At 50.2% G+C, this 22,101-nt stretch overlaps 1 protein-coding gene across 1 annotated transcript; it reads right to left on the bottom strand.

Annotated features, from left to right (window-relative positions):
* Nucleotides 1-226: 226 nt before the first annotated feature.
* Ets2 (ETS proto-oncogene 2, transcription factor) lies at nucleotides 227-16,331 on the bottom strand. The gene is made up of 10 exons (XM_020185568.2): nucleotides 16,196-16,331; nucleotides 12,697-12,768; nucleotides 10,307-10,418; nucleotides 8,982-9,101; nucleotides 8,497-8,697; nucleotides 7,028-7,111; nucleotides 6,249-6,467; nucleotides 5,127-5,393; nucleotides 3,173-3,291; nucleotides 227-2,423 (listed from the first exon to the last, which is right to left on the bottom strand). The coding sequence occupies exons 2-10, from the start codon at nucleotides 12,766-12,768 to the stop codon at nucleotides 2,208-2,210; spliced, it is 1,410 nt and encodes a 469-aa protein (XP_020041157.1). The 5' UTR covers nucleotides 16,196-16,331; the 3' UTR covers nucleotides 227-2,207.
* Nucleotides 16,332-22,101: the final 5,770 nt, after the last annotated feature.

The raw sequence follows: 22,101 nt of genomic DNA on the forward strand, positions 1-22,101 counted from the left end.
GCTCCCGAGCCCGTTCATTGGGGTTCTTTCTATAGGGGTTTCCACATAAGGCGTACTTTCTGGGAACTCCTTTGGAACAGCTGAGTGGCCTCCAGCCTGGCTGTGGTTTCCAGGTTAACTCCTGGTGACACAAAGCCATGGACAGGGAATGGGTGTGCAGCTCAAAACCTCACCCACGTCCTCCATGTGGGGTGGAGACAAAGACCAAGGACTATCACAGGAGGTGTTTGCATAAACCAGACACTTTATTATTTGAGAAAGAAAAGGCCGAATAACAAACTTGTGTACTTAGTCATCAGTACCACGCCAAAGGCTTCTTAGACCTTAGTTCCTGTAACTGCTGGGTTCAACCACTCGACAACAAAATCCAGTCTAAAACTGGCAACTTCGTGTGGCTCCACCTCATACAAAGCTTGCCGATGGCCGGGATGTCTTTCGCCCCAAGATGTTCCCAGTCACATGTCTGTTTATATCTGAACCAGATGTCCCAGTGATAAACAGGTCCCCTTGAGGAAAATATCCTAGGCTTAGCTGCACTGTGGTCTCTCCCCGGCACGAAGGCCAAGCTGTCCCAGGCCTGGCTCTGTGGCTCCAGCTTGTCCCATGTCCGTGCTGTGCTCTCTTCACATGACGGTTATTCACGGATGTCACCCACTGGTCCATGACCATCCTACTAGCAAACAGCAAAGCCTGTCTGACTTTGAAGCCAATGTGACCAGATGGTTTCTAGAGACCAGAGCTCCACGGTGGCCTTGGAAGCTCCAGCCAGATGCCAGGCCGAATGTGCTGCAGCATCAGGACATTTGCTACTTACTCCCATGTGCTCTTTCCTGTCCTGGGCAACCTCGCTGCCTCTAGGTGTTCATGTCCAAGAAAAAAAAACACATAAAAACTGCTGAGAACAGTGAGCAGAAGGAAAGCATGCTATCCTGATGGTCCAGGACATGACAGGGGAGCCCTTGAGCTCAGAGTCATGCCTCCTGCAAGGTCAGCTGAGGTTTACTCAAGCCCCCTCCCACCCCCACCCCTCCAGCTCCTCTAATGTTTAACTTACACGGAGCCAAGATAAAAATAAGACTTTCGTACAAATTACATTTTTTTCCAGTGAATTACTTTTGCAGTAAAAATAGCTGCTACATAAATCCCCCCGGATCTCCAAAAAGGAGTCGCCTATTTCCAAAAATAGTGTTCTTGTTTTAATGCACAGACCACCTCAGGGCACAGAAGGGAATGTTGCTTAGGGAGGGGTGAACTGCCAGGAAGAGTTCCAGCAAAAAATAAGATGCATTTGTGTAGAAACTGAATTAAGGCATGCATGCAACTGGAAACGTAAAGCAATATAAAATAGGGCTTTATACTTCTGACATTACAAGGAAAAAACTGCACGGAGGCTGGCAAGCCCCCAGATTAATAATTTTCTTATAAAACCCCCCCTCAATGTACAAAATCCTTGCCAGATAACAGCCAAGGCAAAACAACAACAGAAACCAGGGATTTACCCCTCAGACCTAACAGCTATAGGGACAGTAAGGGGACACAACACGCCCCTGACTCTCTCTTAGTCAGCGCGGGCAGATTAAATCTTGTGTCACAGAAGAATGGAGTAACATACTGGATAGCGCATCCTTGGTTCAAATGCAGTTATATAATTATTTTAAATTACAATATACAATTTCTGTTAAATAGAAGTGGTAGAGGACTCTGAGAACAATTATAAGCTTACAATAATATATACACACTGACTTCTGAAATGGCATGATTGCGTCTCCCACCCTTCTTTCACATTTGCTACTCCTGGTTGTAAAAGGCCAAAAAAACTTTTTTTTTTTTTTCTTTTTTTCAAAAAATGCTGTGCGTCTCCAGGCTCGTTCCTTGGCCAAGTTCAAGTAGCCAGAACCAACCACCCGCATGGCCAGCTCGGGCCAGGGCAGCTTCCCAGCGCCTACGTCTCGGTGGTGGTCACCGAATGGTGGCATTTGCCCATCCTCTGTAGACTGGACGGTCAAGAAGCCGGGCCACCTTCTGCCACAAGGGACAACCTTGTTGAAGAGGCGCTGTTTGGGATGAAAGAAGGCCACTGATTGCCGGTGACATCCCCGGACGGTTCAATCCCGTCCTCCCGGAGTCCTTGGAGCAGCTGGTCAGGACGGGCTTCCCACTCGGTCCCCAGGCCCTGGGCTGGCTCGGGGCGGTCCCAGAGGCCTGCCTCAGTCCTCTGTGTCCGGCTGGACCCCCAGGATGGCATGCAGTTCCTCCGGCGTGAACCCCAGCAGGTTCTGCAGGTCGCACACGAAGCGGTACACGTAGCGCTTCCCCGAGGTCTTGTGGATGATGTTCTTGTCGTAGTAATACCTCAGACCCCGGCTCAGCTTCTCGTAGTTCATCTTGGGTTTATTTTTCCTCTTCCCCCACCGGCGGGCCACCTTCGAGAGACACGACGAAAAGGCTGGAGTTCAGCAACGTGAGGGCTGCAAGTGACACCCGACTCTCATGCGTGGGGTGTCACCCTAGAGAGCCTGACAACCACAGATGACCCACGGGAGGCTCTGTCTGTCTGTCTGTCTGTCCTTCCTCACCACATCCCTCCTCACCTGCTTCTTTGGACAACAGAGGGAGGTGGTCACCCTCTGCTCCCAGCTCAGTCTCCCCAAGCCTCCTGGCAGCCAAGGAAACAGAGCCAAGAGGACCCAAGAAAGGAGACACACTGGTGTCACTCCCCTTCAGGGTTCTCATTCCAATGACCAGAGGTAACAGTTGCTATGGGATTCTGAGCTTTGTGACATGCTCATTCCCTGCCCTGCCCCCCCCAGGGGACTGGGGAGGTGACACAGCATACATGCCAGACACCAGGCTCCCTAATGCTGTCCTGGGATGCTGGGGTCATGTTGGACTAGTTTTCTCCAGCAGCCCTTCCAAGCCTCCAGGGCCATGGGCTACTGCCACTTCATTCCCCCCCAAGCGACAAGGACAAATGTCCCAAGGAGACAGCCTCAGTTTGCTGCTTCAGCCTTCTGATCAGACAACAGCAGATGGAGGTCTTGCTGCTGTTCCCAGACGGGACCCTTGCCGAGTCCAGCTCCAGTCCAGCCAGGCCATAGCCTTCCCCATAGAGAGGCTCTCGGCCTGCTGAGCCCTGTCCTGACCCAGAGTCCTCCCAGGGCTCCAGCCATACCTCATCGGGGTCTGCAAGCTTGAATTCCCATCCGTCCCCTGTCCAGCTGATGAACGACTGGCAGGACTTGTCAGACAGCAGCTCTAGGAGGAACTGCCACAACTGAATAGGACCGCTTCCTGTGTAGACAAAGAGAGACGGTCACCCATGTCCAAACTTCCAGCACAGAGACTCGCTGATGGGAGAATGTGGGCTGGCCTCTGAACACAGCACCAAGGTGGAGGTGGAGGCCTGGGTGTTGGGGTCAGTAACAAATGCCGTGACAGCATCGAGACAGACACCACACAGCTCTTCCTCTACCTCCTACTTGGACACTCAGTCACTCCACTGAGCCACCCTTCCTGAGTTTGTTCTTTCAGGAGTCGCCACCCCTCGGCATTCCTGTTCGATTGTTCCCTGACTAAAAATCTTGAAGCCGTATTTATTTGTAGAAGAGGCACAAGGACAGAAGAATCGTGTCACCCCAGGGCGAGGCATGCCACTCGTGACTGGGCATGCTGCTTCCTGGGAGGCTTGGGGTACCCCCACCGCCTCACAGCCTGCGCGTGAAGCCCCTCGGGGCCTTTGCTTGGTTCACACTTGGAACCCCACGCTGCAAGGCACAGACGGATGGCAGTCCTGGAGCACACGCCATCAGGGCGAGGCAAGGATGCTAAGCCCAGCCTCTTTCTGCCAAATATCTGTCCCCTGAAAATGCAAAAGAGCTTGGACAAAAGTCCCAAAGGACAAGCATCCTGAGGCAGTCACAGCCACAGAGAGCTGTCTACTTCTGAGCCAGTTTCCCCCTCTGTAAAATGGGTCCCACCACTACTCCCGCCAGGAGCCACAGGCCACACCCATGCCTGTCAGCCACGCGGAGCTGACCGTCAGCATCTGTAACTTATGGAACCGTAACTTATGGACACGGAAAACACAACACTCCAACTGCTCTTTTCCAACCAGGCTCCAGCCCCCAGGTTTGCCAACTACCACGGTTTACTTTTGTGGCTGTTTGTTTTACACAATAGAAAAGAAGCCAGGGTCCAGTGGCTCACACCTATAATCCCTGCCACTCACGAGGCATAGATCAGGGGGATGGAGGTTCAAAGCCAGCTCCAGGTGAATAGCTTATGAGACCCTATCTATCCTGAAAAACCCTCCGCAAGACAGGGCTGGTGGAGTGGCTCAAGCAGTAGAGCACCCACTTAGCAAGTGTGAGGCCCTGAGTTCAAACCCCAGTACCATCAAGAAAAAAAAAGGCTGACCATATATCCTGGTTTTCAATACACTGTTTCTTCTCACAGTGCTGGGGATGGAACCCAGGAACTTGCCCGTACTTGGCGAGTGCTCTACCACTAAGCCAAGGCCCCAGCCCTGCTGTATTTTTTTAAGCAGTCATTTTAAAAAAAATCCACACTGTCTCCACATGGTCAGCACATGAGGAAAAAATGCATTTAAGGACACAAAAAGCAACGGAAACAAAACGTCTTGGTATTTTTGCTCCAGTACTGGAAATATCTGGTTCTAAAAACAGTTTTAATATTTGTCCTCTGCCTAGAATAGCTCTTCCCCAACCTGACAAATAAGAACCGATGGCTCTGGAGGCCAGAGAGGTAGCAGGGCGGGTTCTGTCTAAGGCCAGCTCCACGGTGGCCTCTCCCCTGGCCAGTTTGCATTCTTGGAGATCCTGCAGTGGGTGAGTCAGGGCTGAGGACCGCGTGCCGGTCCCCTCCTCCTTCTCCACCTTAGAACTGCAGGTGTGGCCTGTGGGCCTCTGTCCACTGCACTGAGCTCCAAGGACATGAAATTCCTGCCCGGCTGGCCTGTCTGGAGCTCAGGGACACAGCCAGCCTCACACGAAGCGTGGAGTGTCAACACGCCATGCCACGCTTGGGAAGCACCGGGGTAAACACGGAGCATGGCCGGCCGTGCACGATCAGGCCATGACCTGGGGCTCCCAGAGCGCTACACTCACCGGTGAAGCCAGCCAGCACGGCCGCAGGAATAACTGGTTTGCCCTGCTCCACCGGGTCACTCCTCTCCTGGATGTAGTCCTTGAAGGACATGGTGGTGGGCTTGCTGAGGCCCAGGGACTGGCTGCAGTCGTCTTCGAAGCTCTCGAAGGATGGCACCCGCTGCACATCCAGCAGGGAGGACTGGCTGTTCCAGGAGCGCAGCAGCGAGTCCGAGCTCTCAAAGCTGTCCCCGCCATTGTCCGGGGAGTCGCGGTCTTTGGGCTTCCCTGGCAAAGACAACCCAGCACAGGCTTTGAGTCCTCCCAGACATGGAAAGGGCCCAGGGCTACGAAGGCATGACCACAGGTAGGTGTTAGGTCCAATGGCAGCCTCATTGCCAAGCACCCCCAAATGCATCCAGACACCTGAATATGTACATCTAGACCCCTGAAAACACTCAGGCGCCTATTGCTTAGGAATAGGTATGTCACATCATATCAACAGGAGAACGGAATACTATACAGCAATGAAAAAGAACAAATGGCTACAAAGTGGATTTTTGGCAAAAGACAAATCCAAAAGAAAAACTGTAAGGTCCATAGAAATGAAGCTCTAGAACAGTGAACATTAACCCATAATGACAAAAATTCAGAATGGTTTTCTCTTGCAGTAAGATACTATTGACTGGGAAGGGTATGAAGGAACCTGCAGTAGTGCTAGACACTTTCTTTCTACACCTGGGTGGCCCCAGCCCACAGGTGTACACACACGCATAACTTGAACCGGTTGTACAACCTGAGCTCTCTGCACTGTATGTATGTCAGGTCTTCTTTAAAAGAAAGCCATCACACTGTCACACGGCCACCATGATGTCCCACTGTGGTGGAATTCCGCTTCAAGAGTAGGGACTGTGTCTGTGTCACTCACTCAAGGTGTGCAATACCCAGACTAGTACTTGAAGCACACGAGAACCACGCCTGCTGGGAAGTCATGGAGAACACAGGGTCCGTGTCATGGAGTGCCTTGACCACCTCCTCCAACGGCGGACACAAGGACATATGGACAAGGAAGCCCACGTCTGGTCTGAGTGTGGCTCCCGGAATCAAACCGACAGCCTTGCTGCAGGGAGCGTCTGCCCTCACCTGAGTTGCTGGGGAGCAAATTCAAGCTGCCGCCGGGGAAGTCCTGGGCGACGGAGCAGAAGCTGACGGTGTTGAGCCTGGACTTGGGGAACATCTGGAAGTCCTGCTCGGAGCTGAGCGTGCTGGGCGCCGCGGAGGCCGGGCACACGCTGTCCAGGAGGCCGCCTTTGGGGTAACTCTGCGCCTGCATTGCATACGGAGCCTGCTCCGCGCCAAAGCCTGGGGCCAAATGATGGGGCCACAGAGCCACTAAGGTCAGCATGACAGCTGACAGCAAACCGTGCCTGACCACGGCGCTCCAGCCCCCCGCGTGACGCATTCCCACTAGAGCCAGTGACCAGAGGAAGAGCCCAGTCCCACGACAGTGGGACCCCCGTGCCGCCCTCACTGCTTCTTCAACTAACCCCAGTGACCAGCCTGCAGCTCACGTCCTTTTGTCCCTCACTCTATAGCTTGCTAAATCAGCACTGAGCCACTTCGCGTTAAATTTTCCAGGGACGTCAATTTCCCATTTTAATTGACCATTTCAATACATAATCAATATGTCACAAATAGCCAAGGCGATGGGTGATGAGGTCCTTGACTTTGGGCTCAGCTGTGTCCCTTATGTTCCAACCGCACATCTCTATGTGGGTCGGTCACAGTCCACCTGTTCAGAAGCTCAGTGCCCATGTGGCCACCACCGGGGACAGTGCAGGCCTAGACTTCCCTGGGACTCCCTCCTGAGTCCACGTCCACCTGGAGGAAGGGGCTCTCAGTGCAGAATCAACCAGACTCACCTAACGTGTTGCTGTTAATCCAGTGGGGAACGGAGTTGAGGTGGGGATTTTCTTCATATTGGTCCTCTGTCTTTTCCTGGTTTTCTGAGAAACACACAGGAGACGTGAGAAGGCAAAGCCAGGGAACAGCTACACAGGTGAGATGCTGAATCCGGGTAACGGCTGCACAGCAAAGCGCTGCTCTCTGCGCGCCAGCTGCTTGGGGGTTCTAGAATGACTGTGTGCACTCGGTGCTTCTCGTCCATCTGATAGTGCCTCATGACCCATGTGTCTTTTTCAAAAAACTAGAGATGACAAGACACTTTCTAATACCAGAGTAAGTTTTCTAAAATTAGGGACTTCATGACAAAGTGAAATTTTCTAGTGCAAATCTGGGAAGACCAAGACTGTGAATTTAATTCAGTCTTCTGTTCAAGAAGTGGCTACATGTTTATGGAGGGCCACTTGTCCAGGTGCTGGGAGTACAGAGGGAAAGAAAATGAGCACAGTCCTGCCCCATGAAGCCTGTGGTCCATGACCTCCCACCTTGAAGGTTTGGTAGGAGATGTGGTGAGGGTCACAGTGCTGTGGGAGCCAGTAACGGGGGACCTGTGTGCCCATGAACCTGGAAGGCAAAAGCGTGCACTCTCTGTGCACAAACACCTACTAGGAGCACACAAGCACACACACGCACTCGCCCACCTGAGCGATGGCAAAACAGGCCAGACGCATCAGATAAACAGGTTCAGCAAGCACCGATCACTGAGACCTGCCCTACTTCCCAGAAAGTTTGGGGGACTTTACAAGTAAAGTTTCCCTGGCCCTCAGAAGCCATCGCTAAAAAGAGCTCGCGGTCAAATCCAAGCAGTTTGAAGATTCTGAGTCCATGGGAGATGCCGAAACTCAACGTGTTTAAAATCAATTAGGTGAGGAGTATTTTCCCAAAGTCAATAAATATAGTAATGATTTTCTTATACGCTAACCTAAGTAATCCCTTTTTTAACTCGATACATTTTGAACAAGGGTTTCACTGTTCTTTTAGCTGTGACACAAGATGTGGCCTGTGTCTGGAGATGTTTTTCTGGATCTCTGGCCAGTTTCTTCTGCACAATTCACTAGTGTGTGTGTGTATCCACTGCTCACTTCTTAAATAGCTAACCCTCCCCTCCACCCCCCAAAAAATTCTCTGTTGGATTCCCTTTGTCTCTAGGCTGCCTGTGGTGAGCCCTGCCTGTGGCCTGGGCTGGCATGACCAGTGCAGCCCGGCAATGGAGCAGAGTTCAGTGATTAAGGCTAAGCCCCGTAGCTGCTCCTGATGCTGTGAACACCCTGTCGCCCACACACTCGGGGTGATGGAGGCCTGAGTCCCCTCTGGACTCACTTGGGGGTGTTGTGAGGTGACTTACTCCTTACCGTAACCCACCACTCCCTCCCCATCACCCAGCCCCGCCCCAGCTCACCCAGCAGGTGAGCCAAGTCACCCCAGGTACCTTTGAGCATCTGCTCCAGATGTTCCCAGAGAATGTCACCTACAAAGTCAGGTGCCAGCTCCAGAAAACGCTCCTTGCCAAGGTTGCACAGCACCTGACCGTTCATGCCAAACCTCTGCAGGTTCACGTTCACCAGGCTGAACTCGTTGGTGGCCCAGAGCAGCCACTGGCACACCTGCTGCTCACTCCAGAGCCAGGGGTCTATGAAGATGGAAGACAAGACCGACACAGGGTGAACATGGGAAGGCAGAGAGAGTCAGAGCCACCCTCATTTAGTCCCCAAGTCCAGATACAGTCCGAGTCCATGACAACCATCATGCCATGACACCGGTGGTGCCTTTCATGGACACAACGGGCGCTGGCTGAGGTGTGCAGTGGACTGGGCTGCAGTGTGAACCCAGGACAAGGTCACCAATGCTGTGGTCTGCGGGAGACCCCACAGCCACATCTGTGCTTCTGAGCCGCAGCCTCAAGCCAGCACTTACTCTTGGGGATGCCAAGACGCCGCTGCTCCTTCTGGAAGCCACTGAACGTGGCCTTCAAGGCCTGGCTCATCACAGCTTTGCTGCACGGCGTGAGCAGGGGCAGCTCACAGCTGGCAGAGTCTGGAAGGAAACCCACAGGGCATTAGGACTTCAAGTGGCAGCGTCAATGAAGACTGAGGGCAGAAACTCAGGCTTCAGGAAGAACAATCTGGAGCCCAACTCTTGGCATGACTCCTTAAACGATCACAGACATGAATCACATAGTAAAGCCACTCTGGCCTAGCAAGCAAGGGCCTCGGGGCCACCCCAGTACCACCAAAATACATAAATGAAACGCAACTTAAAAAAAAAAGCAAAGCAAATATGGGGCGGTGGCGGGGGAGGGAGCTCAGTGGCACAGAACTCACTAAATATGGAACAAAATGTATGCATCTTGGAACTACACTTACAAAAAGAACCTAAAGTAACAATTAGCTTTAATTCTGCTTTGTAAAGCTACCTAAAGCAGGGATGCATAAACCAAGCCTCTACCCAGGTCTGACGTTTTAGCCAGTGAAGGGAATTGCATGGGTTTTGGTCCAAAGCTTTAAGGCATGGCAAATGCATAATTTGGGAGGTCCACCCAGTAAACTAAGCCACTGGCAAAGGGACTCCGGCATGACACAGGCAGGCAGCACCTGGCAGAGGCAACCTTCTTTGGATGGCTCAGAAATTTCAAGAATGTAAATGGCAGTCGTGCCTACACCAGCGTGTGTACTTAGTTAATTTTCTGGGCTGTATCTCCCAGCACCTGGTTCATATGACAAAGTAATCTGTGAATGTTACCAACTGATAACTCAATCACAGAAATTGCCAGGACATTATCCGATGTGCAATTCCTTCAAAAAGAATAAACTGTGACGTTAAGAACCACAGAAATAATACAGATGGGGGAAGGCTAACAAGAGGAAGGGGAGATGGGGGCGGGGCAGGGGCGTGATTTAACTAACCACATGAACCTAGAATTAAGAGTTGGGGTGTAGTCTAATGTCCACTGTCTTATGTGGGCTCTGCAGAGCACAGCAGGGATATGAAGAAGTGAAGACATCCATGGTGGAGACCTCGGGTTTGGTGAGAGTGCCTACAGCCCATAGAGGGGCTGCCTGGGGGATGAAGAGTTGAGAAGCCTACACAACAGGAAAACTACCTTCAAGCTCAGAGCTTCTAAACACTTTTCATCCCAAAGACACAAGATATCAACATTCATGGTTTAGGAACCACAATCTCTATATTAACTGAACTACTTGGAAATCAGCACCATTTGTCAAGTCAGGAGAAGAAATTACCATGAGAAATGGAGTCCAAGCCCGTGGGCACTTCTTGGAGTGTCTGCTCTTCATTGAGACAGGGGAAAACAGCAAACAGAGACCCATCAAAGGTGTCAAAGGCAGGCTGTCGCTGCAGAACAGAGGGAGAAGAAGATGTCAATCCAACAGGAACTCATGTAAGTGCCTACCGAAAAGTGGTCCCCAGGTCCTCTTACCCATTCCCCTTGACTTGACTCAACTGGCAATTACAAGGAACAACAAGGAATTAACCACTGGTTCCTAAGGTCAAGTGACCCACGTGTGTCTCCTTTCCTCTGAATTATTTAATTAACCTCACAGGGTCAGAATGATTGGGAGTTTATTTTGGTGGCCACATCAACTTAAAAATAACAGAATCTTAGAACCAATGCTGGGCAGACTCTCAGAGACACCTTTTGCTAACACCTGTTCCTCTGTTACTTCAGAGAAAGTTCAGTCCTGAATGTAAAAGAGAACCCTCCCTCCACAGGCTCCTTTAGTGCACTTAACAAAAGACTGGGGACTGAGTAAAAACTAGTCTAGCCAATGACAAACTTTTATCTTTGGATGCATTTACCTTAAAATGTCTACCGAAAAGCAACCTAAGTGTTTCCTCATCAGCTCCAATATTTCAGAAAATAACTCCTTAAGGTTTCATTTTATAAAAGAAAAGTGTATTAAAAAGGAACCCCCTCCCCCAATCATCCACTACGGGGAAAAATTTCCAAAGGAAATCAGTTAAAACTATGTACAGTTGAGGCTGTGTCAAAAGATAAAACTTGATTGCTGGAAATCTCATATAATATTTCTGGGAAAAAAAAACAGCCTTTAACGAAAGACACATTGAAAAGGAACAGATAATGTCTTGATTCACCGTTGCCTGACTTGTGGAGGAAAATGTGAAGAAAGGTTCTATTTTTCCAACATAATCTGGAAATCCCATGTTATGTGTAATACAATGACCCGTCTGTTGAGTCATGGGTAAATAGATGTGTAACACATTTACAAATAAAATGGGCAGTGCGCTCTCTTTTCAGAAATGCAGAACAGTGAATGACGCATTACAAAGGTGGGTGACAGAAGTTGGAGCCCAGCTCCCCCACACCCCCAAAACCCAGGACAAAGACTTGCCACTGCCTGACAGCCAGGAGGGCAAACCAAAATACTCATCTGGATTTAATAAAGGACTTTGGAGCAGCTAATTTTGGCGAAACACCCAATCGACGTTCAAAACTCCCACCAGCACTGCCCAGTGACCAGGAAGTGTCTTTCCGGCCTCTAAGTTCTCTTTTTAAAATTGGGAAGCTGGAGAACAATGAAAATGCTTACTAAGTAGTTCAACACATAAAATCTGGCAATGACTCTTTTTTTTCTTTGAATCCAGAAATCAAGAGCATCACCAAATTCTTTTAATTCATAGGATTTTTTTAGGGGTGTGGTTTCAATTTACTAATGATAATGTTTTTAATAATTTCTGCTACAGTTAAGACACCTGACCAGATCAACAGGAAAACTTAAGTTTGATGATCTTTGTCATAGGAGAAATACCTGTGCTGAGTTCTGGTTTTGGGGGTTGTTACCAAACTAACTAAAAAATGATCAAAAGTGATTTACAAAGGGAAATAGGACACACCAGAAAGACACCGTCACTAGGCAGGACGTGGAGCCCGGTGGCTAAGCCAACTTCACTACTTGAGAGCTGCTCTTACAATAAATCTTCAAGCACAACCAAATCTTGCTGTCACATTTGGAAGGCAAATAAGAAAGTGCCAGCTTGCACAGGAAAGATGTTCCTGAAGGAAGGAATGAATGACAGCAGCCATGTGTGTTTACCCAGCCGAGGGCCTCTTTCATCTTTTAATCTGGGTTTTGGTTTATACACAGGCCTGTTCTTCATTGCCAAGAACAGGCTCCCAACAACCCGTGGGCGTTGCCCCTCCCCCATGGAAGCCCTGAGCTGTCTCTTCTAAGCGCTTTCATTTCAGTTCACCCACAGCCTTCTCAACATTCTACAAACTGCTGAGTGAACCCAAAGACAGTAGGCAGCTGTCTCCAGCTGTTCTATTGAAAAAAAAATCACAGAATTTTTTTTTCCCCCACCTGGAAGGTGGCTGAGAAGTCAATTACAAAGGCCTCACTATCTACAACATAAAGAGGCTCCTCTCTGGAAGTACAAATACAACAAACATGAAGACATCCATTTTACAGACCAGAAAACTGAGGCCCAGAGAGAGAGAGAGTAGGCAAACAAGCCAACAGTCACATAGTCAATTAAAAAGCTGCCACTAGAACCAGTTTTCTGGGATCTAGCCCAATGTTTTGTTTTGTGTCTCCTACCGATGGAGTTTACCAATTGGTAAAGAAAATTTAATGAAGACTCACTCACTCACCTTGAGTGTCCCTCGGAAACTGTTTGCCACAGGGGCCACTTGGTCCATGTTCTTCACTCCAAAGTCATTCATCTTGAAAACAAAAAAGAAATAAGACTCAAAGAAGCACTAAAGGAAACACACTTTGGAGAAGTCAGCATGATGACATCAAGGCTTGGTTCTGGGGAGATGCACGGATGACAGGTAATGGCGCCCCTGAATGGCTGAACACTTATTTAGGGAGGTACTTCTGAAGGGTGACAAGGGCATTTAAATAGTAATGCTCATCCCTTCTGATTTCCTCTTAGATGGGTGCCTCTTGATTAAGCAGCCTTCTGTCCACTCCCCCCCAGGTTAGCTGATCAGGTTAGCAAGAGGGCTGTTGGATTTTCAGTGACATTTCCACAGTTCATGAAGGTGAGAACTGGGTAGTGAAATGAGGCAGAGAGCCACCTCCTGTCTGTGCCAGGCATTGTCAGCTCTGGCTGGGAGCCACAGGGAGCTGCAGAGGTTTATCTGCCCTGGAAGCACCTTGGGACCCAGATCCAGGAAAGCTGGCTGGAAGGAGCCCACAAGGTCCTCCCACTTCCCAATTCCTCATCAAAGTGTCATACAAAGCACCAGCCCTGGGGAGGGGTGAAAGATGGGAGCACCAAGCCCTCCACCAGTGTCCTGGATCTCCTGCTCTGGGCACAGAGCTCAAAACATCTGGGTGGGTGTCACTCAGTTATGCATCTTTTGAAAAGGAAGTGATTCCACGTGTGGACCTGTCTCACAGCCACTATGGGTCATAGTCGGCTACTGGGCACCCAGGGTTGCTCTGAGAGTAGGATCCACTCCAGATTTCAAAGATTTAGCAGGAAAGAGGAAACTTTCTCATGAATTTGTACATGTACTGCATGCTTAGGTCATATGTTTGGAGACATTTATGTTAATTCAAACCTAGTGAAAATCAATTTCACCTGTTGTACTATTTTTAACTTGGCTACCAGAAAACCTAACTTGTGCCTTGTAGCTGGATAATGCTACAATTGGCTGGAACTTGTTGGGGCCATCCAAAGTCCTTGTTTGGTCAGCAAGTTATATACTAAGAAAGGCATTCCGATGATACCGCCAGTGTTAAAGAAAGCAAGCAAGTAACCCAACATCATTTTCAACTAACAGAGGCAAACTTTGCCACCTTTCTGGCTTTTTATGTCAACATTATGTCTCATTCAGATGTGCTAATAACCTGCCACCCAACATACGCGCACGCACTAACATACAACCCTGTGTAAGAAGATGACAAGGGTGGCAAGAGGCAGACTACGCTCGCAGAAACCAACAGAAGCCAGGGACGTGAGAATGAGGAACAATCCTAGGGGAGGCTAGGAGAGGGGCTGGCCTGGCTCCAAATGTGTGTCCATATCTGCTGACTCTCCACTTGGTGCACCATGTCACCCAAGTCACCCACATGCAAACAATATTTCCTCCTAATGATGGTTGCCAAGACAGAACGCCTGGTCACCAAGGACTAAGTACTCTATGTTCCAACTGAACCTCCCTGCAATCCTGAGACACAGATGTTATGCCGCCTTCCAGTGAGGCAACTGAGGCCCAGCAACATGGACATGGAGACATTAACCTGGAGCCACACGGCTACTATGGGGGCCACCCTAGGAGAGGGCAGAATGGAGACCAGGTCCCACTTGGGGGTGCTTAAGTCCTGACAAATACATGGGAAGGAACACGTCCTTCCCCACTGCACCCTGAGAGGGGACAGAGTCTACACAGCTTATCACACCAGGCTCTTCTCTCTACCAAATGAAATGTGCTTAGGGCATGCCACCGCCTGGGCGGAGTCAGTCCTGTTACCTGTTGATGAAATCAACAGCCTCAAACAGAACAGACAGACACAGGAGTGTCCCTACCATCCGTCCAGGGTCTGGCAGGCCAACACTTTGGAAGGGCCACGTGCAGCTGACTTTCAGCTTCTGAGATGGGCAGGGAATGGATTCAGGAGGCCACGGAAGGCCTTTGTGTACAAACACCAAGAGAAAAGGCAGTCTGCCACTCCCGCATAAACAGCTGTAATTACTAGCTCTAGAATACAATTCCTTTGTTGTCCAGCTTTTAATGAGTTTTGTAAAAACCATGTCAAATTAAAGTGCTCTGCTAAATGGTTTCAGGCAGAAACACAGCTAATCAAATTTCAGTTCACTCATTCTACTCAATGCGCTTGTTAACTGAAGGGTGGAGGAACAGGGCGAGTTTCTAAGTTTCTCCATAGAATCAACTTCAAGTTTAGATCTTTTGGTGCTGTTGGACTGATGGCTGCCTTTGAACAAGCAGAAAAATTAAGATGAAATAGAAAAGAACAGAGAGGAAGGAAAGGGGAGAGAGGGAGAGGAAGGAAGGAAAAAAGGAAGGAAGGAGGGAGAGAAAGGAAAAGGAAAGATAGAAAGGAAGGAAGGACGAAAGAAAGAAAAAGGAAAGAAAGAAAGAAAGAAAAAGAAAGAAAGATGGCAGAGGACTGAGAATGGCTCGTTTAAAAGGGGAATTTGCCTGACAACAGTCCCGTCATTGGAACAGTAATCGCTTATGTAAGATTAGAGCACAGGTTTGTATTTAGGTAATTTGGGGGGTGGGGTGGGGGTGAGGAACCTGCTTGGAGGTTGATTTGCTTTTCTCTTTGAAAGCGATCAGTTTAGGGAGACGAATGACTAATCCCAGAACTGCGGGGCGCACGGGGCTCGCATGCAGTGCACTGCGATATTACTCAGAATTTTAATAAAGCCTAACGTGGAGATTTATTCCGCGATTGGGGCGGTGTGGGCAGGCAGATAACGCACGCACACTGAAAGGAACAAACAATCTGTTACTGGTGAATTAAAATGAATTACTCCTCTCTCCAAACAGGGCTGCCCACTGTTTTACTTTCTAAATAAGTAGCGAGGAGTCAACTGCTATTTTAGGCTACCTGAAAATTGAGTCCAGGCTAACACAAGTCTCATGCGCTTAAAAAAAAATTAAACATAAAAAAAATACAAACACACACGCAAAACGACCACCCTCCATTCAAATGCTCGAGGGAGGAGAAAATAAAGGTCACTTTGGAGGTGCCCAGGAGCCCGGGCCGGGCCCGGACGTGGCCGAGCAGGTGACACGCTGGGAGCCGCAGCGCCCAGGTGCTCCAGGCGCCCCAGATCCTCCCTGGCCACCAGCAAACCTGGGGCCACCTTGCACCTCTCTCGGTGCCGGAGGTCTCCTGGCCGAATCCAGTCCGCGGGGCGCGCAGCCCCACCAGGCCCGCGTCCCCTTCCCAAAACAAAAGCCAGCGCCCCGGACCCCCACCGAGGCCCCTGGGTCCCCGGGAAACGATCCGGGACGCGCGTCCCTCGGAGTCCCCGGCGCCGCAGCCGCCACCCCAGCTCGGCCCCGGTCGATCGTGCGGGGCCTGGTCCCCGGGCCCCGTCCCTGTCCCCGCCCGCGCGGGGTCCCTCCCGGGGGAGCGCGCCGGGCGCTCGCGGGCCGCTCTTACCGCGCCGCCGTGGGCAGGGCAGGGCAGGGCAGGGCCGGCCGGGGCCGCTCGGTGCGCGCCGGGCTCGGGAGGCGACAGTGACGAGGGCGCGGGGCTCGGGGCCGGGGGCGGCGGGCGGGGGCTCGGGAGGCCGCGGCGGGGCTGGCGATGGGCTCGGGCGGCCACTCCGCGCTGGGCGCCGCCGGGGAGGAAGTAACCGGCCCGGCCCCCTCGCCGCGCGCTCTTCAGGAGCGGGGGAGGCGGGGAGGGGACAGGGCGGGGGCGGAAAGGAGGAGGGCGGAGAGACCGGGGAAGGGGCCGGGCCGGCGGGAGGAGAGCCGAGACCCAAGCGCAGAGGGCGGGCTCCTTCCTTCCGGCGCGGCCGCCCTCCGCCCGCGGTCACACGGCTCTGTCCCTCGCCTGCTGGCCTCTGGGCGCCGGGACCGAGCTGCGGCCGGCGGGGAGTGTGGCCGCGGGCCAGCCGTTGTCCTCCCCGGTCCCGAGGAATCGGGGACCCCTTCGTGCCTTTCGGGTCCGCCGAGCGAGGTGCTGCTGGTGCTGGCGTGCTGGTGGCTGCTGGGTGGGGTGGTCAAGCCTGAACAGTGGGTAGTCCGGTGCTTGGCACTGTGACTGGACTTTGGTTTCTGGTCCGGCTATCTTGGAAAGGCTCTACGTGCCTTCCCACGGGGACGTGCCCAGTGGGCTTGTGGCCGTGTCTACGAGTCTGGGAGGGCTGAGCTGCGCTGCCCCTACAGCTGGGCGGTGCCTAAGTGGTCACCACCTGGACTAGCTTTGGTCTGGGCACAGCTTTCAAGGCCATCAAGGTTCTGTTGTCATCACAATTCTCCAAGGCCTTGTTCCACTTTACATAGTAGGGAATGGACCCTTAGCACAAATAACCTGGTCCTCAATTTTTAAAAAATGTTTTTTTTGCAGTACTGGGGTTTGAACTCAGGACGCTTGCTAGGTATGCGCTCTACCCATTCAGCCACTCCCCTTAGCCCCTAGCAGGCCATCTAAATGGGAAATTACAGACTGAAACCAGAGAGCCTCTGCTTCCCAAACCAGCAACACCCAACATGGCAGTTTGTGCGTTTGCCAGGGGGCCTGGGTCACCACTGCAAACGCCTGCGTTTCCTGTTCAGACTCAGGTTGGATGGTTGGTATTTAGCAGGGAAGTCAGGCTCCTGAGATGCCTATGAAATAGAAAAGCCCAGCTCAGGCAATGCCATGGGACTGAAGATCTGTACATCTCAAGGACTGGCCTCCTGGAAGGGAGAGGAGTACCAGCTTTCCTGGTACTGGGACTGGCAGTTTCCATGGTAACTTAGGAGCTGGGGTTTTGGCTGATGGAAAAACTGTTGTCTGAGATATGGAAACCTTAATGTTTCTTGCAGGTGTCACCATTTCATGGATGGAGGCAGAGTCCAGTGGTGAACACTTAGGCAGTGAGAGGATTGATATTTCTTAGAGATTGGATTGATTCTGATGGCTTCTCGGTGTCTATTCAGGCCTGGATCAGAGAACACAGATAGGTCAACAAGGAACTCCATAGATGGAATATAAATTCATAGTCTGTTACCATGGAGACACAGAGCGTAGGTTACTATTTTCTTTTTAAACCATAGCGGAAAGTACTGACTTGTCTGGACTGCAGTTCTAGTTAGTGGAGGGTCTTTTCCCTACCTCCTGCTATTCCCTGCCTTGTCAGAGAAGCTTGGTAGAAACAGCCAGCCCAAAGCTGGTCCCTTCATCACACCTGCTCCCCAGTCCCCCCTGGTTGCTCAGTGCTGGATACCAGGGTGTCTCTGAGTCAATGCAGATTTCCTCCTTGTGGAGCAGGCACAGGGTGAAGCTGGAAGTTAATGTTTTGTCATCCTGGGTGGCCCCTGATATATCTGAACTGAACTTTCATATATAACCTTGAAGGCAGCAGAATCTTCCTGTCTTCTAGCCTTAGGCGCCCCCAAGAATAAGGCTGACTATGGAACCCGTGTAGTTAAACTCTGGGTAGACATTGAACCGAATCTGTAAACAATTTGCCAGCAAGGTTGGCTACAGAGGGGGCTCAAAATGGTTTCATAAGAGTTTCTTTTTTCCAAGCTCTCCTCTGAGAGCATTTTATGAAAAACTATCAAATACATTAAAAAAAAAAAAACCAAAATTCCTCCCCCTCAGGCCCGAGTGCGACGCTCTATCTAAAAAACAGTAGTTGGAGGTGCAGATGGCAGAGGTTGGAGTGTCCTGTGGCCTCCCCAAAGGAAGCTAGGGCTGTTCTCCAAACACATCCACACAGGCCTGGACTCCTGGCCCCTTGGCCTCCCTGATTCCCCTCCTGACCGGAGGCCTGGGCTCACCCAGCAGCCCCTGGCCTGGGTCCTACTCTGTGGCCACCCATCTCTTGCTGGCCAATATCTTGACCCTGGCAGCACGGTGGATCCTGATTCTGGGGCCACCTCAGGCTTCCTTGCAGTGTTTTTCCTTCCTGTCATTAGTCGGTTTCCGAGTTACTCAGCAGAATTAAAGCTTGGGTGACTGAAGCCTGTGATTATTCACTGCCTTCGATGTCCGACTCACAGAGAACACGGGCTCTTACGGTAAATTGAACTTAATAAAAGTGCAGCCCTTACACTCCGAGATCAAAAGTCAATAATGTTGGGAGGAAATTGAAAGTCGGAAGGCATGCTAGGCAAAGTGATCAGGTGAACACGGGGACCGGTGTGAGGACAGTCTTAACTCTTCCCTTGTCAAAGAGAAGGGGACACTCCTAGAAGTCGGCACATCTGCAAATATGAAATGCCCAGAGAGTAAAAGGCAGAGTTCTATAGAATCCAGACGTAATCATTAACTTACTAAATCATCCTTTCAGAAAACAGCACAAGTAAGTTTTCTTAGGAACTCCTCTATGTTTACCTTGAGATTCAGATCAATAGTCAACATAAATTTCATGGTGACTCCCAGTTGCAAGTTAGATGTCATTTAGTCTTAGGTGTGTCATTCATTCACTCAGCAAACCTAGCCTCAGATACTGAGAGAATAAAAATGAGTGAGGCTCCGTTCCTGTCCTTGAAGAAGTAAAACAGTGTTGTAAATGAAATGCACAGTATTGTAAAAGTCTCCTAAAAAGTGAGACCTTGGACGGGAACAAGGGTTTGGGATCCTGCAATACCACTCCTAGGGATATACCCTAAAGAATTTAAGCCAGGTTACAATAAAGGCACCTGCACACCCATGTTTATTGCAGCACTATTCACAATAGCCAAGTTATGGAAACAGCCAAGATGCCCCACCACTGACGAATGGATCGAGAAAATGTGGTATCTATACACAATGGAATTTTATGCAGCCATGAAGAAGAATGAAATCTTATCATTTGCAAGTAAATGGATGGAATTGGAGAACATCATCTTAAGTGGAGTTAGCCAGGCTCAGAAGACCAAAAGCAGCATGTTTTCTCTCACATGTGGAATACAGACCCACTACAAATACAGCAGTATTATGGAAAACAGGTCATGTTAAGGAGAGATCATATATGAGAGAGGGAGGGTAAAAGAAGGAAGTTAAGAAGGTGAACATGGTTGATGTACTTTCTATACAAGAATGAATATAGAATTTTTAAACCTGTTGAAATGACCGTAAGAAAGGGACTATGGTAGAAAGGAGAAAAATGGAGGGGGATGAACTAACTTGGGTTTTAATACATATATACATGGAAATGTCACAGGAAACTCCCTGTGTAGCTACCTTAAACAAACAAAAGTGTCTCTTTTTCAAAAACGCAAAACGGGAAGGCAAAAGAGGTCCTGTCTGGGGGTTGACACCAGTGGGAGGGGGCGGATATGAGGAAAGGGTGTAGGAGGGTGAATGTGGAGGAAAATATTCTAGACTCATGTATGAAAATTGGAAAATGAGACCTGTTGAAAAGATTCCAGGGAAGGGGGAGGGAGGCTAAAGGAGAATGATGGAGGAGGTGAATTCAACTGTGATATATTGTAAGAATTTTATAAATGTCACCTGTGGCCCCAGTACAACAACAATAAAAAACAAAAACAAAAAAAGGCTTGGGGTGGGAGATGGAAATCATTTAATTCCTGTGCCATCTGGAGCGTGTCAGGCAGACACAGCTGTTCCGTGGATACATGGGGTCACAGAACAGATAAAGTCAAACTTCATGACCTCCCTGACCTCCAAATGCAGGCACTGTCCCCCACTTGCTGGCTGGCTGCCGCAGATACCAGGAATCCTGGGCCGAGGCATGGAGCCGGCAGCTTCCCAGCTGGTGGTTTGACCGTGCAAGAGCAAACCTCTGCTTTAAGATTTTGCAGTGACAAATGCCATCCCACCCGGGGGCTTCCAAACTTTTCCACCTGTCCCTTTGTCATTTCTTCTGCTTGCTGCAGCCTGCTTGGTCCCTGGGGCCCCCTGCGGGCAGGAAGACAGAATCACTAGGTTGCCATCCTCAGCTCCCGGGGTGGCCGGTTGGGCCAGACGACCTGAGGTCATCTCAGTCTTCCCCTAGCTGTCCAGCTGTGGACCTGAGGCACGTTACTGAACCTCTCTGGCTTCCTTTCCACCTCAGTCTATTAGAACAATGCTCGATGCGTAATGAAGTCTAAGTGTGTGATAAGTGACAACAACGGGTCCAGGTCCCTGGGAAGGCTGGCCCTGCCTCCCTGACTCACCCATGATCAGCGCCCGCCCCACACTCAGAGCAAGGAGGAAGGTCAAGACCGAGGCTGTCAATTTAAGTCTTTGTTTCTTTGACTAGAATTTTCTTGCCTTTGGTGGTCAGAGACCAGGGAAGAAAACACTGAATTTGAAAACAAGGCTAGCTCCTCTCTTCATAGAAAAGGAGACTGAGGTCCAAGGATGATTGGTTTCTTGCTCAGGGTCCTGTAGCTGTTTCCTGGTGGGACCGGGCCACTCCTGGCCTGCTGCACAACCTCCCAGCATCCATCATACCGCTGCTGCCCGGCACGGCCATTTCCCTTGTAAGGCAGTATTCTCGAAGCCCTTGAACCACCTACTGAATCTGCTGTGATATTAAACTTCAAGGTGACGTGCTTCGGGCATGCCCTAACAGCCGGACTCATCGCAAGGCCCCGTGGTATTCTGTAAAATTGATAATCCCTAAATAAATGTGTCTGAACTGAGTCAGACCTGGACAGGTATATGATTTTGTGCGTGTGTGCGTGCGTGTGAATCACATGAGTAATCCTGCATATGCACTGATCTGGAGAGTGCTCAGAGTGCTGACCTGGTTGTTTTATACCTGGGGAACTGAACTGTAAATCCGCACATAACTAGGAGTTACTCATTACCGTGCTGGGCCGTCCAGCAAATGATCAAGGGAGGTTAATATGCAGGCCACTTTGGGTGACAAAATGAAAACTGCATTAAAGTGCAACCTGGATTAAAGGCAAATAATGTAATCGATTTAAAGGCTTGGGACTAGATTGTTCACAAATTGGAGTGTTGAAGTTACGTTGGCTTGAGGATCCATTTCCTCACAGCTGCAAAACTTTGCCCCACTTTTTCACTTTTGTGGTTTTTTAGCGTCTGTGTCTATTTCAGACCAACTGAGCTTTTGATACCTCCTGTTTACAGCTTTTACATAAAGTTACTTCCTTTCTTGGAGTGGCTCAAGTGACAGAGCCCCTGCCTAGCAAGCCTGAGGCCCTGAGTTCAAACCTCAGCACTGCCAAATAAATAAATAAATGAAGTTACTTCCTGTATTTACTCTAAATGCCAAATGTTGTCACCTTGAGCATGACCTTTGTTGCAAGCTAAGGAGTCAGAGGAGGGCTACCCTCCATCTAGCTTTCAAGGGAGAGGCCCACCCGCCCTTATCTTCTGGAAGAGTCTTGCAGAATCATGGTGAGGGGGTGCCAACATGAACACTTGCTTCAAAGCTCTGCTGTTGCTAC

This window comes from Castor canadensis, chromosome 5, assembly GCF_047511655.1.
Source record: "Castor canadensis chromosome 5, mCasCan1.hap1v2, whole genome shotgun sequence".
In the NCBI taxonomy this organism is placed as follows: domain Eukaryota; kingdom Metazoa; phylum Chordata; class Mammalia; order Rodentia; family Castoridae; genus Castor; species Castor canadensis.